General features: G+C 36.3%; 1 protein-coding gene across 1 annotated transcript in view; it reads right to left on the reverse strand.

Annotated features, from left to right (window-relative positions):
• Abca12 (ATP binding cassette subfamily A member 12) overlaps nucleotides 1–19364 on the reverse strand; it is a 168821-nt gene that overhangs the window by 23984 nt on the left and 125473 nt on the right. The window contains 8 exon segments of the mRNA XM_047547620.1: nucleotides 1562–1667; nucleotides 3675–3762; nucleotides 5208–5335; nucleotides 7888–7981; nucleotides 8733–8819; nucleotides 9418–9670; nucleotides 11873–12023; nucleotides 12355–12591. Of these exon segments, the coding sequence (XP_047403576.1) occupies nucleotides 1562–1667; nucleotides 3675–3762; nucleotides 5208–5335; nucleotides 7888–7981; nucleotides 8733–8819; nucleotides 9418–9670; nucleotides 11873–12023; nucleotides 12355–12591 (1144 nt within the window).

The raw sequence follows: 19364 nt of genomic DNA on the forward strand, positions 1-19364 counted from the left end.
CATGCCCTTTATTGATGCTCTAGATACAAGGACTATCAATCTTTTTATTTTCTTTATGGTTCCTCCTGCTAGGAAAATGCCACAGCAGTTGGGGGAAAAATACTGTTCTCTCTGTAATGAAGGCTCTTGATGATTCTGTTGCTGGGATGAGTGTTTGATGCTATGGTTTACTTCTACAATCACCAGTCCATCTGGCAGGCACTATTATGCCCAACAGTAGGGAAATGAAAGAAAAGGAGGAGTTGGCATTTCTCAAAGATAGTTCACGTCTTTTTTCCTACTTAATAGGCTATTTATTAGTCTCCGTCTTGGCCAGCAAATGTGTGTTACTTAAATTTTGTCTATCTTTTTAATTATTACTTTTTTTAAAGATCAACATGGAAAAATAATTTGAGCAAGACTCAAGAAGGTGAAATGGTTCGATGAACAGTAATTGAATTAGAAATAGAAATAAATCAATTTCTTTTAAGTTCCAACACAATTCTAAAAACTATGTGGGAGCCTTTTGGGAAACCCAGCTGAAGTAGACCTGAGTCCAGAGAAGCAGTCTGGAGTTAAAGTGTGGATCTGGAATGACCCCAAAGACTCATGTACTTAAAGGATTGCTCCCCAGCACAGCAATGTTCAAAGGTGGGGCTTTAGGAAATGATTGGATCACGAGGACTTTGAGTTTATCAGTGCATTAATCCACTTGGTGGATTGATAATCTGAATGGACCATTGGGAGGTGGGGCCTAGTTGCAGATCACTGGGAGTGTGGGGTGGAAAGGTTTATCTTGTCCCTGGTACCGTCCTCTTTCTCTCCTTCTCAGCTGCTGTGAGCTGAGCAGCTTTTCTCTTCCATGCCCTTCCACCATGATGTTTCTGTCTCAGAAACTGCAGACCATGAACTGAATCATCTGAAACCATGAGTCAAAATAAATCTTTCCTCCTCTCAGTTGTTCTTGTCAGGTGTTTTGGACATAGTGACAAAAAGTTGACTAACGCAGCTAACATAGGAGTATTAGGAAAATGAACAAACAGGAGGTAGACAGTCTTGGACTGAAATTCCACTTCTGGGAGCAATAATATCACCCTGAAGGGTGTTGAAAGGATCAGCAATATTTCATATAAAGCATGTATCATATGGTAAATGATCAATGGGTGGTAGTAGTCTGGGTAGGTGTAGAGCATTTTAGTTTAAAAGTTTCTTCTTCATGTTTAGATTTGTCAATAGTATTCATAAATGTTAATTGTTTAAAAATTGTGGCGTATAGATAAGTAAGTAATTTAAAAATATTTTCCTATGAGATATATCTTCTAGGTACGAGTGAAGACATGAGCATGAACTCAGAGTTATTATCCTGAGTTGATAAATGAGGAAACTAAATTAACCTGAAGTTAAGGGAATTATCCAGAACGTTCCATCTGGCAGGAGTTACTACTTCCAAATTCCTTTTAAAGACCTGTGATTTAGATGCCATAAAATACCAGCTACTAGGAGGAAAGAGATATAATGTGCGTTTTTACAGGGAGAGTAACAAAAGTTGCAACACGAGATGCCTTTGTGTAAGTAACTTTACCATGCCGGGCAGCATCATAGTTTGACATGTTAACTCGAAGGAGGAAATTATTCAGGCTGTTGAGGTAAGCTGGAAGGGAATGATAGCCTTCTGGATCATACCACACCTGTTAAATTTTAAAAGAAGGCAAGATCAGTAATGTATTCACATAAATCAGGCTACCTTAACATCTGACAGGCTAGCTTGTTCATATTTAAAGAGCAAGCACCAATTTCCCAATAATTTATTTCATTTTAGCAGATTATGAGTTATCCCCCCAGAGTGTTGATCACAGACCCATATATTTCCAACTTAAAGATGGGCAGAGGTTAGGAAGAGAGTTGTTCTGAGCGACACACAAAGCTATTCGTTATTCTAGATCTTTTCTGTTATCATGAAATTGTGATCTTGAATCTTTTCTAGATCTTGAAATAAACTAGAGAAATCATTGGTATCTCCATCTCTGTGGCAGATCCATGGTGATCCATGGTGAATACTACTTGAATTATCGTATTCTGATTCTCAAGAATAGTAGTAAATAGTGGATTGAGACAGACATTATTACCCTATGTACATGTATGATTACATGAATGGTATGAATCTACATTGTGCACAACCATAGAAATGTAAAGTTGTACCCCATTTGTGTACAATGAATCAAAATGCAATCTGTAAAAATAAAAAAAGAAAAAAGAAAAAAAAATAAATAAAATGTCACAAATCCAAAAAAAAAAAAAAAAAAAAAGTAGTGGAAACAAATGGCAGACACACCAGGATAGAGAAAGAAAGAAAACACATATTCAAGTACTGGGTCCTTAGAGACAAGATTGACAACCTTGAAATCTCATTATTAACTTTCTATTCCTAGTTATAACCCACAAGACAGTGAGTAACTTTATCTTCTACATCAAAAACAGAAGAGTTTAAAATACTGGTGTACTTCAATTCAAATCCAATTGATATTTCAAAATTACAAATTTGATTTAGAGAGAATTTATTTCATTTTAGAAACTCCCTTGTTTAAGCAAGAATATTTGTGTGTGGAGAGGGAATTGGGAGGAAGAAAATGGGAGAGGACACTGAAATCCCTAGCATTACTATTTTCTACATTAACTTGTGAAAATCTGCTCATATAGGTCCTATAATACATATCTCATAGGGATTTTGTGAGGAGGAAATTAGGTAGTTTGGATGAAAGGCAATACTAATGCTGGGCATATAATGGTCACTAAATGAATATTAGTTTCCTCACTTCCTCCAGGACTATATATGTCTCTTACTACCAAATGAGAAGTAGGGGAAGGATAATTTAAAATCCCTATGACCATCAATGATCATAAGGGCAACCATATGTGTCTAATTTGTTGCCTAGCTGGGACAAAGCATAGTTATGATCTGGAAGAAAAAAAAGTCAACGTGATTATTTATCTTCATCAAATTCTGTTAAGTTTCCAGCTTCACTAAGAAGTAAGGCTAAACATACGTACATACATATGTGCACGTAAAGAAAAATGTATGTAGAGAGAAATACATAAAAATTCACGTATAGAGTAATAAAAAATTACAGAGGGAGCATAATTGTTACACCATCACATGGGATGGGAAATAAAATTTACTTGTGTCCAGAACTCCTTTTCCCCAAACCTCTGTGTCCTTCCAATTCACAATCCTCTCTCTTTCTCTGGAACAATATGGTTGAGTTTCTCCCGCTCTTAAAGTCTGTGGTAAAGGCTGTCATAGTCTATATTTAACTTTTTGTCTGTTGTGTATGAATAATGTTTGGGAGTTTAAGCCTGCTCGCAATATGAAGCTGGGTGTTTTCACTTCCATTGCTGAACGTTTCCTTGAATGAAATTGAAACTACTTATTTCTAAATTCTATTGCATGTGGGCATTGTGGTTGTGGTTTTGGCTATTATTAGAAATACTCCTACACACAGTTTTGTCCCTGACTCCTGGTGCTTATGTGTTCATGTTTCCCTGGGTTACATACACAGTTTGAAATTACTGTGCTATAGGATATGCAAAATACCAATTAATTGTACACATTTTGTTTTTATCTCATAAAAATGTTTAAATGTGCCAATTTCACGTCTATATTTGTATGAGATCCTTGAAGAAAGACCATAATTTACCTTGGCAAGTGTTCTATTGGCAGGAACTGCTGTTATATCAAAACGAAGGTCATTAGTCAAACGCAGTCCAAAACTCCAACCTCCATATCTACAAAGGGTGATAACAGTTATTCTTGTTTTACTGGATAAAATCTTCTTAAGTTGATCTCAATTACTTACATAGGAGCTTGATTTTTTTTTTCTTTCCATTAGGAACATATTTCCAGTATGAAGCAAATGCTGCCTGACATATTTTGCATTTTATTGATTCCTTTTATCATATTTTAGTCTCAAGTGTACATTATAAGTAAAGGTAGAAAGTCCTTCTAAACAATTGCATATGTGCAGTTCTAAAAATGAGAGGCAGTAATCCAATCAATTCCAATCGATTCCTCCATCTTAACTGAACCATGCACCATCTCAAAATCTTAATTTTGGTGCTTAAATATAATTTTTAGGGAATTAATAATAAAGCAACAAAACATCAGTTATCTTTTTTCAAGTGACCCAATTTCTTCTCTACTCCAACCTTTTTCTCCCTAGCTTATTCTCTGGTGGTGTGTTTTTTCTCATTTTACCTGTTTGAAGGTGAGTTGGATTAATTTAACTACTTGACAGTTCACAGTCTCCTACAAACAAAAAGTTGTTTTTTTTATTTTTTTTAACAATTTCAAGTGTAGACAAATTTGGTTGCCCACCACATTAGGGTCCACTTAAATAAATAATGATGCAATGCAACTCACTTGATTTGAATAATCTTAAAAGGCAGGTTTTAGAACGGTTTGATTATAATAAACCCATTTCATTTATAATAAATAATTTTCTTCTAAAATAGTCAAATACAGAAAATAAAAATATTTTCTTGTTCATAATAAAACCTGAAAATATTTACATGGATGACTGTGTCTTAACGTTTCTGGAAGGATATGCATCAGAATGGGAATTAGTGGTTATATCTACATGGAGAAATACTGTTTTTCTTCTTTTTGCTTATCTGTAGTTTAAAATTATTTTACGGTGAATGTTAGTCATTTTTGTATCTTTAGCAGCAAAAGAGGAGAGGGATGGAGGAGGAAAGGAGAACATGGTAGTGAGTTCAAGCTCAAGAACTTTCTGTCCTTGGGAAATGCTTATGTGGCTTAAGTATGTGGCCTTGCTAAACATGGGGACACTTTGTCCACTCATGTCCACTCACAGATACACTCTAAGTTTTGAGATTCTTATTTGAACTAAGGCCAACTGTTATCAAAAGTCATGCTTTCAAACATTCCCAATAGGCATGATCCACTCAATAACTTCTCTTTTCCTTCAAGAAAAGCAATAAACAAGTTTACCTACATTTTTGAAGTCTAAAACATCCAATGCTTTTCAGTTTACTCAAATTAATCTTAGAGACATTACTTGTTTTAATACATGAGGCTGTTTAGACAACACTAAGAAATTACCCATGTAAATCATCAATAGAAATTTACAACTATCATCTCTATTGTCTCAAGTTTAGAAGTCAGTTATCATTAAATTAGTAAGCAATAAATACAGCATAGAGTATTTTACCTTTTTTGGACAAACTGATTGGCAGTCGATATAAGATAATTTTCCATGTGGTGCCCAGTGAGATTATAAATTACTTGAGAAGAATAAGTTCTTCTATGAGGTGGAGAATAGTTAAATTTAGGACATTCCTGGAAAAAAAATAAAAATTAGGTTCTTTCTGGCTTGTGCTATGCAAATTAAGTAGATGATGTCAAGGAGTTTTAGTCTCCTGATTTTGTCTATCACTGCAACTGGTGGAGTGTGATAAAACTGCCCTTTGACTCTAAAGAACTTCTTGCCTATGGTCAGGAAGTTAGCATAAATAGTTATCATCAATGTAGAGCATATATATGTGTTTTGGACTTGGTTTGTAAAAGTCAAGAAGAGCAGAAGTTAACAAAAGTTGATATTTCTTTCACTGTGCTGCCAAGGCAATATTTTTGGAGAATAATAGTAAACTTTAAGAAGACACAAGATTCTCTAAAAAATTCACAGAGTGAATTTTTAGTGTGCACATCTGTAATCCCAGCAGCTCTAGAGTCTGAGACAAGAGGATTCCAAGTTCAAGGCTAGCCTCAGCAATTTAGTGAGACCCTAAGCAACTTAGTGAGACCTGGAGTGTTAAACCACTGAGCCTCATTACCAGCCCTTTTCTATTTTTTTTTTTTTTTTTAATTTTGAGACATGGTCTCATTAAGTTGCTTAGGTCCTTGGTAAGTTGCTGAGGTTAGATTTGAACTTGTGATCCTCCTGCCTCAGCTTCCTGAGCTGCTGGGATTATAAGCATGTGCTACCACTTCCAGCCTACTCTCATTTCTGATGGGAATATAATAGATGTGGAATTGCAAGTCCCACAGGGCATGCATATTTTCCACACCAGTATGTATCATCAAATAGTTTAAAAAGTATTTGCACACAGCAAATTGACATCAGCAGAATATGAGTGTATCTTTGTCAACACTTGGAATTTTCCTTCTTCATTTTAGTCATCCTGGTGAATGTGGAGTGGTATTGCTTTGTGGTTTTAATTTGTATTTCCCTGATGATTACCTGTTCACATATTTATTGGCCATTTGGATATTCTCTTTGTATAATATCTCTTTCTGTATTTTTACAAAAATTTTTCTATTATCTAATCTTTTTTCTGCTGATTTGTGTTATACTTTTTCAGGATGTAAGTCCTTTATTGCATGTTGATACAACACACAATATCGTCTTCTACTGTGTGGATTTCCTTCTTAACCCTCTTTTTTCAAAAGTCTTAGGACTTGGGCTGGGGTTGGTTCAGTGGTAGAGCACGTGCCTAGCATGTGTGAGGCACTGGGTTCAATTCTCAGCACCACACATAAATTTAAAAAAAGAATAAAATAAATGTCTATCAATATCTGAAAAAAATTTTTTTTAAATCTTAGGATTTGACTTTATCCATAATGTATGTCTGATGTACCTTGCTCCAGTTATGCAAAGTGACACTTTGTTATTAAACAACTGAAAATAAACTGATGTAATAGGTTAAAAATGTTTAAAATCTATCAGGTTTTTTGATTAATAAAAATTACCCAGTTGCAAGTTTAAATATTAACTTAGTTGACTTTTACTGTGAATTTAAGAAATGAAGATTTCAGGCATCAACTTAATTAGATGAGGGATTAAAAACTCTGAATGCTAAATGTAAGACTCATTTTTAAATATTCAAGGGACTCTTGTCAGATCCCAGCTGTTATTGTTAGTGGCTATCTTGCATGAGAACACTAAAATGGGTTGTAGTCACTGAAAATATGGCCAATCTAATATGGTACCAAGTTCAGGGTACAAACATGTATCACTTTGAAGAAAATGTCACTAGATTCTGCTTCTGTAATAAAGTTGAAATTATAGTGAAACTTAGGAATTAATGGCTTATTGATTAGTGGCTTATTTCCACCCATGTTTTTAAATTTTTAAAAATATTTAAAAAATTACCATACTAATTGTACAAACTTATGAAGTACAATGTTTGATTTTGATAACTGTGTGCATTTTGTAGTGATCACATCAGGAATAGTTAACTTCCCTAGTGAACTTGATGCTCTTAAAAGTTTGGTGAATTAAATGTTATGCACACACAAATATACCATAATGAAACCCATTATTCTGTATAATTAAGATGCATTAATAAAAAAGCTTGGTGGATTGATAGGCTTGGAAAACTAAAGTCAGTATCCATAGAACATAGAGGGAGTAAGGGCGTGTTGGGTAATGTTTCCTCTTTCAGGAAGTGATTTTTGCCACCTCCTGGAGGAGTTTATTAAAGATATATGGACTTCCACTCTAGACCTACCCATAACTGACTTTCCCACTGACTGGTACAGTGGCAGTCACACTGTATTTTCAAATATAACAGTTATGGTCTCATTTTGTCCTGCGAAACATACAGCTTTCTATTTAGAACTGAACTGAGATCAGGAATTCATTTTTAGTTGGTTTCCACAAAGACCATCACAGAATTTCCTACCTTTGGAAATTTGTCCTGAGTTGGATTTAAAACAGTGACTTGGAGTTCAAAGTCAATATTTTTGAGCTGCTCAGGTCCATATCTTTGAGCTACTAGCTTCCATAAAATGAAATTATACTGACTCCTTGGTAACCTGACTAGATCTTTCAAGGTTTGATATTTATTTCCTTCTTTTTTCTACTTTGCTGATACCAAATTCCATTTTACCTGGACATTTTCTGAGCAGGAACAAACACCAAAATTAGTAATAGGTTCTCCACTGGTGTTCCATCTTTCCAGATTGTCTTTCTTTAAACACCGTCTGCAAATAAAAATGAAACGTGTGTGTGTCTGTTCTCATATTTACATAGACACATATAAGAAGTACTTGGTATTAAGTTCAGATGTGTAGTCCTATGTGCAATATACCTATTTTTCATACTCGGACTATGCATTTCACTACCATTTTTAAGTGAGATGACATTTTGTGGTGGGGAGTTGGGGGAGAGCATTTATTAATTAAACAGTGTTGGGACCAAAGTACATTAAATTGTCTTACTCTGGTGGGATGAGGTTTTTTATTCCCTTTATTCTCCTTGTTCTTTCCATTTTCTCTTCTAACAGGAAGGGGATATTTTGGCATAATAATCTAAGATCAGACTGACATATATACTATCTTGAAAGTTTAAACAAACAAATTACATAGTGTAAGGACGGGGTAACTGGGAGTCAAGACTTGGGACTCAGGGTTAGCTACATATCTTACTATTTGGAGATTTTTAGGCAAGTTTCTCAGTGCCCGTGAGCCTCAGTTTCTTCATCCATAGAATGGGATTAATAATGCACAGGGTCATGATTGTTAAATATAAGTATGTATACAAAAGAGCAGACAAATAGTAATGAACATTTGATATACAGCAAAGTTTAGGATCAAACTAAAGGAAATAAATAAAATCTGTTAAACACAGATATCCATCAGAGCACTTCCCAAATAATGCAAATGTGTACACACATGTGCACACACATAAACCAGGTTTGTTTCAAATGAAAGAAAAAGAGTAAGGACCACTTACGAATCACTGGCGTTCAGACACACATTGTCAATGCCCGGGAAATCCCACATTGCTGAGACTAGTCCTTTTGTGCTTGGGTGAGAATTCCTGCAATATTAAAAAATGGAATCAAATCCATGGTCTTCCACTAGTCTCCCATATTAAACTGATGTTCATGAATAATTTGAAGACATGAAATTATGCTAACTATAAGACTATATTTACTTAGAAATCAAAGAAATTCTGTCTCCGGGGGAAAAGGTACTAGAAAACATATGCATGTGTCTTATCATTTTCCTAATAGTTACAGGAATTTAGGGATGGCCTGTTGTATATGTCACTTTATATTATATAGAATTCTGATGTTCTGCATAATTGGTCAGAACAATAAAATGTTATGTGCTGTATAATACAACAGATCGGGAGGCCACATACAGCATGGATTTCTTGATAGTCATTAAAATACCTATCCACTTGTAACTTTATTTTTACATGAATGCAAAAATTTTAATAAGCTTTGATGGCAACAGAAGTAATGTATCGCAGTAAGTCAAACTGTCCATTCTTTGAGTAGAACAGGTACTGTGGCTTCTATGTCCTTTAGGTTTCTGCTTTCCATGGCAGCCAGTAAGGTCCAGCCACACCCGGAGAAGCATTTTGGAAATATTTTTTTTGTTGTTGTTGTTGTTTATGGAAAGAAACTCACGCATAGAAGGCGGTCTGTTCATGGGTACCATAGAGAGAGGGGGAGATCTGGATCTCTGGATAACTGTTGCTGGAATCTCTCAGCGTGCCCAGGCCCATGGCAGTGGTCACAAAGACAATGGGAAGAACAACCTGGGCAATGAGGCCTTTCCAGTTCCTGCGGGTGTGGTGGAACCTCTTTATGAGAATAGCTAGGATCTTCTTCATTAGCAGTCCAAAACCATCCAGCCTCTCTCCTCTTGTCAGGACTTTGTCTGGTGGAGGAAAAGAGATTTGACATAGTTCTCAGAGCTCCTTTGTTTTTTTCCTTTGTTGCAGTGCTGAGGGTTGAACCCAGAGCCTAGTACGTACTGGGCAAGCACTTTATCACTGAGCTAAGCTCCACCACCAGCCCGGTTCTGGGAAATCTTAATAAATCTAATAATAAAGTTACTGCAGAAACTATGGATGGATGATAAGATGTGATGTGGTAGGAAAAGCTTTTATTTTAAATATTTGGATTAGAGGTTTAACAATTCATTTGTCAGCCTGGGACTCGAGCCCCAAATTGAGGACAGATTTAATATCCGTCTCCTAGAGTATATATAAAAGTACTTTGAAAATTACAATTCATGAGAAAGAAAATAGTCTTAAACATATGCATAGAAATTTCAGTGATTGTAAGTCCAATTGTTTCTAATTCTAATGTGAAGTCCAATGAATTCACCCCAAGTGTACGAAAAAGGAATCCTCTTTCCTGAAGTATAATTCTAGTCCAATCACTTGTTCATCGTATTCTCTTTAGAAGTTTGGAATGATTATGGCATTTTGAAGGTCCATTTTTACCAATAGAGTTTCAAAAAAAAAAAAAAAAAAAACCCCACCTCACTTAAAAGAATGTCTTCCTCACCCCACCCCAAACACACTTTGAAATGCTCTTTAGGTGCTGAGAAAATTCTATGGCTTCTGAGAGTCAGGGCAGCTGTGGAGACCATAAACTATTGTTCCCTCCATGGAGCTCTTATGGCTAATACTTCCCGCAGCCCTCTAAACATAGGCTCAAACATCTCATTCCCATGCATGCCACCAAGTATGCCTTCATATGTGATAAGATGGCGGTATTCGTCAACTCTGTATATTTTTAATTTTCCATCACAAATTATGCAGCACAAAAATCATGATCTTCATTTAGCTGATAAGGAAAAATACAAAGCTGCTTAATTTAAAATGAATTCCAATTAAATAGAGTGAACAAGTTTAAATGCAAACCCATATCTCTGCAAAAGGGAATTGTAGAAGTAGGTGAATATTTTGAGTTAATTAGTATGCTTTTCTGTTTCTTGAGAAATTACATGTGGATGACTTACAGGTGTATCAAATGGAGTAAATGTGCTTTCTCAAAGATAATGTCAAGGAGGGAAACGTTTTGACTGAAGAATAGTTTCAAATTATGAGACAAATGCAGAGGCAAATATGTAGCATTTACTTCCTGAAGCAGATGACCACTGTCTAATCAAAGTCCTCAATTCCATGGACTCTACAATTATATTTCACAAAAGATGATAAACGAGGAATGTGTCAGAGGACAAATGAGACTCAAATTCCAGAATTATACAAACATCAGAGATTATCTTTTCTGAGTTTTAGAGACAGGCAAATGTTTAATTAAAAGTTCTGTTCCTAGAGATTTTTCCCAATTTAAGCAAACTATTGAAATGACTACTCCATAATTTATATATCATTTTACTACATGCTTCCATAAGTAAATAGTGCTTCCAGAGGTATAAATTAACTGTCAGAAAGAGACTAAGTGGCAATAAAAGTTATTTTTAAAAGAATCCAAGCCCTCAAAATCATGTCAAGAAACATGACTTTTCATAGATAAAAGAATTGAGGGGGAAAACCTGCTATTACAGATACTTAGCCATCAAGTCCAACTTAGTCAATTCAGAAATCTTCCCCTCAAAGCCTTTTCTTGGTCCTTGAGTGATTCAGACTTGGAAGGTGGGGGTGAGGCTTGCTTTCCAAAGAGGTGCTATAAAGAATGATGATTCTCCCCCCACCCTTTTTTGCAATGACTTTGCTTCTACTGGTACAGTCTAATGACTGGGCGTGAACTACCTTACAAGATAACCTATCCACTGATGGATAGGACCAGTTACCAGAAGATCTTCACTTGTTAGGCAGAAATATGAAACTGCAGTGAAAACCACTTGCCATGAATAGAAGGAACACCCAGCACTACTCTACCAAGGACATTCTTCCTCATTTTTCAAAGTATTTTTGAAATAGAGAATTGGGTTTATTCTGATGAATTTTTGAATATTAAAAAGGAAACTTGTGTTTTTCCCCAGGCAATTTTATTTTCAAACCTAAAATGAAACTTAAAGGTCAAATTAAAAAAGAAAAAATCAAAATTTGTCCTGTGATTTTTCTCACTTATGGGAATTAAGGAAAATATCTACTTTAGATTTTACCATCTCTGTCTGTGAAGTTGCTACTGCTCACAGATAAATCATCAGGAGTGGAGATGCCATTGGTACTGGAATTCCCAATTTTCTTTTGAGTTAGGTGCTCAAGACTCATAGCACTATTTTTTTGTGACTCCTTAGTCAAGTTCAGAAAGACCTAGAAAAAAGAAGTCACATCACTTGATTAGCATAAAACATACATATCTCTTGTAATTTCTAAGCTCAATTTTGATTGTGAAGTTTTATCACATCTATTGAGACACATATTTCCCATCTGACTTGAAGAGAATAGTTCTGTATGTAGGAAGATAGGTGTTCTGTGGTTGAAGCGTCAGTTTAAGTCTGGCTTCCTTAAGAATGGTACAGAAGCCATTTTAAGCTTTTCTGGTTTAACACTTATTTTAAAATATTATTTCATTTTTTAATAATTGCATATATTTATTCTCAGTTACAACAACTTCGAGAAATAAAGAAACATCCGCACGTACCTCTTCTACGGTGGTGTCTGAAATGCCGTAGCACCCGATGTTGAGGTCGCCCATGCCCTGGTCCAGCGCTCTCAGGAGCGACAGGTAGGCTCCTGAGACTTTGGTGCTGAAGGGAGGGAGCACATAAACAAGCTCGCCTCCGATGTCCTCCTTGAGGTAGGCTTCTGGGAGGTGCGACTGGATCATTGCTGTCACAGCCATGGTGTTACACATCGCATTTGCGTCTAGATTTGGACTCTAAAAGCAAAAACAAAAGTTCAATACTTTTCTTCAAAGTGATCAGAAGTCCTTAATCAGAGGGCGACGAGTTCTTCCAGGTCATTCCAGAGCTGAGCTGGATCATGCACCACTTCTCTGGTGGGTCCCTGTCCCACCTAGGGACTCTAGAGTTGCTACAAGTCCCTGTTTTGCCTGCCTCATTCTCCCACCCCACCTGCCCCTTCTCCAAGCTCACAGCCCACCTCCTTCCTCTCTCTGGCTCTACTCCAGCGACAGCAGTGTGTCTTCTGATGTTGTAGCTAGAGTGCTTCCGCATGGCACGTCCCGCTCAGGAGCTTTGTCGTTGCCATCGCTTTGCTCCCACGTAGCAGCATGTCCCCTTCTTTCACCACTTCCAACTCATGGCTCAACTGTTACTTTCTCAGAAAACTCTTCTCTTACTACCTCACTTAAAAACTGGACCACTCAGCATTCCCTCTTTCCCCTCTCCTGGTTTATTTCTATCCTATTCATAGAAATAAATATACTAAGTAATTCACTAATTACTAATTGATAATACATTATTTTACTTGTTGATTGTATCATCCAAATTCCTGGCACTCCACCAGAATATACACCCATTGAGGCCTCAGTTCAATGATGAACCCCTATTGCTGAGCACTGGATTTGGGTACAGCATAAGGCATAATTATGCCCCCACTACATGAATTTCTGAATGAATTAATAAATGTAACAATGGACTACCTTTCATATCTTGGAAGTCACATCGAAGTGATTTAGATATAAAATAAATAGTTGTAGTCAAAATCCACTTAATTGTGCACACATCTTACCCAGTATTGTTAAATCATACGCTGTGTGAGGTGGTAGAGGAATCTTTAGTCAGCATTTTTGTCCTTAAAAAAAAAAAAAGGTAAAATCTCTGCCAGGCACAGTAGTGCACACCTGTAATCCCAGCAACTCAGGAGACTGAGGCATGAGGATTGTGAGTTCAAAGCCAGCCCCAGCAACTTAGCAAGGCCCTAACCAACTTAATGAGATCTTGTCTCAAAATAAAAAATAAAAAGGGTGGGGACGCGGTTCAGTAGTTAAGTGCCCCTGGGTTCAATCCCTGGTACACACACGTAAAAGTAAAAGCTCCAAAGCTCTGTTGACCTGCATTATTTTCACTCTGTACTCAAGGAGTACTGATCAGGAAGGGAATACATGACTTCATATTATCTTCATTTGCTTTTCATAAGCATGAAAATTTAAACTTCATTTTATAGGCTGAAATGGTAGGGAAAGTAAAAGGGTGATATTTCTTTCTTTTTTTTAAATTTTTTTAATTGTAAACAAAAGGGATACATGTTGTTTCTCTATTTGTACATGGAGTCAAGGCATACCATTTGTGCAATCATAAATTTACATAGGGTAATATTGTTTGATTCATTCTGTTATTTTTTTTCCTTCCCCCTCACCCCTCACCCCTCTTTTCCCTCTATACAGTCCTTCCTTCCTCCATTCTTACCACCCTCCTTATCCCTAACCCTAAACCAAACCCTAACCCTAATGCTAACCCCTCCCACCCCCCATTATATGTCCTCATTCGCTTATCAGCGAGATCATTCGTCCTTTAGTTTTTTGAGATTGGCTTATCTCACTTAGCATGATGTTCTCCAATTTCATCCATTTGCCTGCAAATGACATAATTTTATCATTCTTTATAACTGAGTAATATTCCATTGTATATATATGCCACAGTTTCTTTATCCATTCATCAATTGAAGGACATCTAGGTTGGTTCCTCAATCTGGCTATGGTGAATTGAGCAGCAATGAACATTGATGTAGCTGTATCTCTGTAGTATGCTGATTTTAAGTCCTTTGGGTACAGGCCAAGGAGTGGGATAGCTGGGTCAAATGGTGGTTCCATTCCAAGCTTTCTGAGGAATCTCCATACTGCTTTCCAGAGTGGCTGCACTAATTTGCAGCCCCACCAGCAATGCATCAGTGTACCTTTTTCCCCACATCCTCACCAACACCTATTGTTGCTTGTGTTCTTGATAATCGCCATTCTAATTGGGGTGAGATGGAATCTTAGGGTAGTTTTGATTTGCATTTCTCTTATTACTAGAGATGTTGAACATTTTTTTGTATATCTGTTGATTGCTTCTACATCTTCTTCTGTGAAGCTGTGAAGTGTCTGTTCATTTCCTTAGCCCATTTGTTGATTGGATTATTTGTATTCTTGGTGTAGAGTTTTTTGAGTTCTTTATAGATTCTGGAAATTAGCGCTCTATCTGAAGTATGAGTGGTAAAGATATTCTCCCACTCGGTAGGCTCTCTCTTCACATTACTGAGAGTTTCCTTTGCGGAGAGAAAGCTTTTTAGTTTAAATCTATCCCAGTTGTTGATTCTTGCTTTTATTTCTTGTGCTATGGGAGTCCTGTTGAGGAAGTCTGGTCCTAAGCCGACAAGTTGAAGCTCTGGACCTACTTTTTCTTCTATTAGATGCAAGGTCTCTGGTCTGATTCTGAGGTCCTTGATCCATTTTGAGTTGATTTTTGTGTAGGGTGAGAGATAGGGGTTTAGTTTCATTCTGTTGCATATGGTTTTCCAGTTTTCCCAGCACCATTTGTTGAAGAGGCTATCTTTTCTCCATTGCATATTTTTGGCCCCTTTGTCTAGTATGAGAAAATTGTATTTATTTGGGTTTGTGTCCATGTCCTCTATTCTGTACCATTGATCTACCTGTCTATTTTGGTACCAATACCATGCCGTTTTTGTTACTATTGCTTTGTAATAGAGTTGAAGATCTGGTATTGCGATATCCCCTGCTTCGCTCTTTCTACTGAGGATTGCTTTAGCTATTCTGGTCTTCTTATTCTTCCAGATGAATTTCATAATTGCTTGCTCTATTTCTGTAAGGTACATCATTGGGATTTTAATTGGAATTGCATTGAATCTGTATAGCACTTTTGGTAGTATGGCCATTTTGACAATATTAATTCTGCCTATCCAAGAACATGGGAGATCTTTCCATCTTCTAAGATTTTCTTTAATTTCTTTTTTTAGTGTTCTGTAGTTCTCATTGTAGAGGTCTTTACCTCTTTTGTGAGATTGATTCCCAAGTATTTTATTTTTTTCGATGCTATTGTGAATGGGGTAGTTTTCCTAATTTCTCCTTCTGAAGATTCATCACTTACGCATAAAAATGCATTGGATTTATGAGCATTGATCTTGTAACCTGCTACTTTACTGAATTCACTTATGAGTTCTAAAAGTTTTTTGGTGGAATTTCCAGGTTCCTCTAAATATATAATCATGTCATCAGTGAACAGGGATAGTTTGAGTTCTTCTTTTCCTATTCGTATCCCTTTAATTTCTTTGGTTTGTCTAATTGCTCTGGCTAGAGTCTCAAGGACGATGTTGAATAGAAGTGGTGATAGAGGGCATCCCTGCCTTATTCCAGTTTTTAGGGGGAATGCTTTCAGTTTTTCACCATTTAGAATGATATTGGCCATGGGCTTAGCGTAGATGGCCTTTACAATGTTAAGGAATGTTTCCACTATCCCAATTTTTTCTAGTGTTTTGAGCATGAAGGGATGATGTATTTTATCGAATGCTTTTTCTGCATCTATTGAAATAATCATGTGATTCTTAACTTTAAGTCTGTTGATATGGTGAATGACATTTATTGATTTCTGGATGTTGAACCAACCTTGCATCCCTGGGATAAAACCCAATTGATCGTGGTGCACTATCTTTTTAATATATTTTTGTATGCGATTTGCTAAAATTTTGTTGAGAATTTTTGCATCGATGTTCATTAAGGATATTGGTCTGAAATTTACTTTCCTCAATGTGTCTGTCTGGTTTGGGTATCAGGGTAATATTGGCTTCATAGAATGAGTTTGGGAGGGTTCCCTCCTCTTCTATTTCATGGAATACTTTGAGGAGTATTGAAATGAGCTCTTCTTTAAAGGTTTTGTAGAACTCGGCTGAGAACCCATCTGATCCCGGACTTTTCTTTGTTGGTACGCTTTTGATGACCTCTTCTATTTCTTTGCTTGAAATTGATTTATTTAAGTTGTATATGTCCTCCTCGTTCAGTTTAGGTAATTCATATGTCTCTAGAAACTTGTTGATGTCTTTGAGGTTTTCTGTTTTGTTGGAGTATAGATTTTCAAAATAGCTTCTAATTATGTTTTGTATTTCACTCGTGTCTGTTGTGATATTTCCTTGTTCATTCCGAATTTTAGTAATTTGAGTTTTCTCCCTCTTTCTCTTCGTTAGTGTGGCTAAGGGTTTATCAATTTTGTTTATTTTTTCAAAGAATCAACTATTTATTTTGTTAATTTTTCTGATTGTTTCTTTTGTTTCAATTTTGTTGATTTCGGCTCTGATTTTAACTATTTCCTGTCTTCTACTACTTTTGGTGTTGGTCTGCTCTTCTTTTTCTAGGGCTTTGAGCTGTAGTGTTAAGTCGTTTATTTGTTGATTTCTACTTCTTTTGTTGAATGTGCCCCATGAAATAATCTTTCTCTAAGTACTGCTTTCATAGTGTCCCAGAGATTTTGATATGATGTGTCTTTGTTCTCGTTTACTTCTAAGAATTTTTTTATTTCCCTCCTGATGTCTTCTGTTATCCATTCATCATATAATAGTGTATTATTTAATCTCCAGGTATTGGAGAAGTTTCTGTTTTTTATTCTGTCATTTATTTCTAATTTCAATCCATTATGATCTGATAGAGTACAAAGTAGTATCTCTATCTTCTTGTATTTGCTAACAGTAGCTTTGTGGCATAAAATATGGTCTATTTTAGAGAAGGATCCATGTGCTGCTGAGAAGAAAGTGTATTCATTCTTTGTTGGATGGTATATTCTATATATGTTGGTTAAGTCTAAATTGTTGATTGTGTTATTGATATCTATGGTTTCTTTATTCAATTTGTGTTTGGAAGATCCATCCAGTGGTGAGAGAGCTGTATTAAAATCGCCTAGTATTATTGTGTTGTGGTCTATTTGATTTCTAGAATTAAAAAGGATTTGTTCGACGTACATGGATGAGCCAATGTTCGGGGCAGAGATATTTATGATTGTTATGTCTTGCTGATTTATGCTTCCCTTAAGCAGTATGTAATGTCCTTCTTTATCCCTTCTGACTAGTTTTGGCTTGAAGTCCACATTATCTGAAATGAGGATGGATACTCCAGCTTTTTTGCTGTGTCTGTGTGCATGGTATGTTTTTTCTCATCCTTTCACCTTTAGTCTATGGGTATCTCTTTCTATGAGATGAGTCTCTTGCAGGCAGCATATTGTTGGATTTTTCTTTTTAATCCAATCTGCCAGTCTATGTCTTTTGATTGATGAGTTCAGGCCATTAACATTCAGGGTTATTATTGTGATATGATTTGTATTCCCAGTCATTTGACTCATTTTTGTTTTTTGACATGATTTGGTTCCTCCTTTATTTGGCTATTCCTTTAGGCTAGTTCCTCCCGTTGCTGATTTGCATCATTGTTTTTCATCCCTTCCTCATGGAATATTTTGCTGAGAATGTTCTGTAATGCTGACTTTCTTTTTGTAAATTCCTTTAGCTTTTGTTTATCATGGAAGGATCTTATTTTGTCATCAAATCTGAAAGTAAGTTTTGCTGGGTATAAGATTTTTGGTTGGCATCCGTTTTCTTTCAGGGCCTGGTAAATGTTGTTCCAGGCCCTTCTAGCTTTTAGGGTCTGGATTGAAAAATCTGCTGATATTCTTTAATTTGATTCTTTTCTCTCGCGGCCTTTAAAATTCTGTCTTTATTTTATATGTTAGGTATTTTCATAATAATGTGCCTTGGTGTGGGTCTGTTGTAATTTTGTATATTTGGAGTCCTATAAGCCTCTTGTACTTGGTTTTCCATTTCATTCTTCAGATTTGGGAAATTTTCTGATATTATTTCATTGAATAGATTGTTCATTCCTTTGGTTTGTTTCTCTAAGCCTTCCTCAATCCCAATAATTCTTAAATTTGGCCTTTTCATGATATCCCATAATTCTTGTAGATTCTGTTCATGATTTCTTACCATCTTCTCTGTTTGATCAACTTTGTTTTCAAGATTAAATATTTTGTCTTCAATGTCTGAGGTTCTGTCTTCCAGCTGTTCTATCCTATTGGTTATGCTTTCTATGGAGTTTTTAACTTGGTTTATTGTTTTCTTCATTTCAAGGATTTCTGTTTGTTTTTTTTCCAGTATCTCTAAATCTTTATTGAAATGATCTCTTGCTTCCCATATTTGCTCTTTTAACTGTTGATTGGTGCGATCATTTAATGCCTGCATTTGCTCTTTCATCTCCTCGTTTGCTTCCCTGATTGCTTTAATTATGTACATTCTGAACTCCCTTTCTGACATTTCTTCTGCTGTGCTGTCATTGGATTTTATTGATATAGTATCTAGGTTTGTTTGGGACATTTTCTTTCCTTGTTTTCTCATATTGGTTAGATGTCAGTGAGACTCTGAGATATTGCAGATTTCCTCTATTGGCTTATAGTGTCCCTGTAGATTTCCAGTGTATCACCTCCCAGCTTTCAGTAGCCTGAAGTCTTGGAGGAACTTGATAATGCAGTGCTTCCGAAGAAAGCTGCCCCTAGCCCGCTACTGGTTCCAGGGCTTGGAGCTGGCTCTGTGTGGAAAGGCTCTCACTGGGGGGCCTGCTCTGAGAAGCTGGCTGTGTGGGAGGAGCCCACAGCCAGAGTGCGCAGGGCTACCTGGGGAAGACTCTAGCTGCCCAGTCCTACTCTGATGAGTCGCCCCTATCCA

Source organism: Sciurus carolinensis, chromosome 3 (genome assembly GCF_902686445.1).
Source record: "Sciurus carolinensis chromosome 3, mSciCar1.2, whole genome shotgun sequence".
Classification (NCBI taxonomy): domain Eukaryota; kingdom Metazoa; phylum Chordata; class Mammalia; order Rodentia; family Sciuridae; genus Sciurus; species Sciurus carolinensis.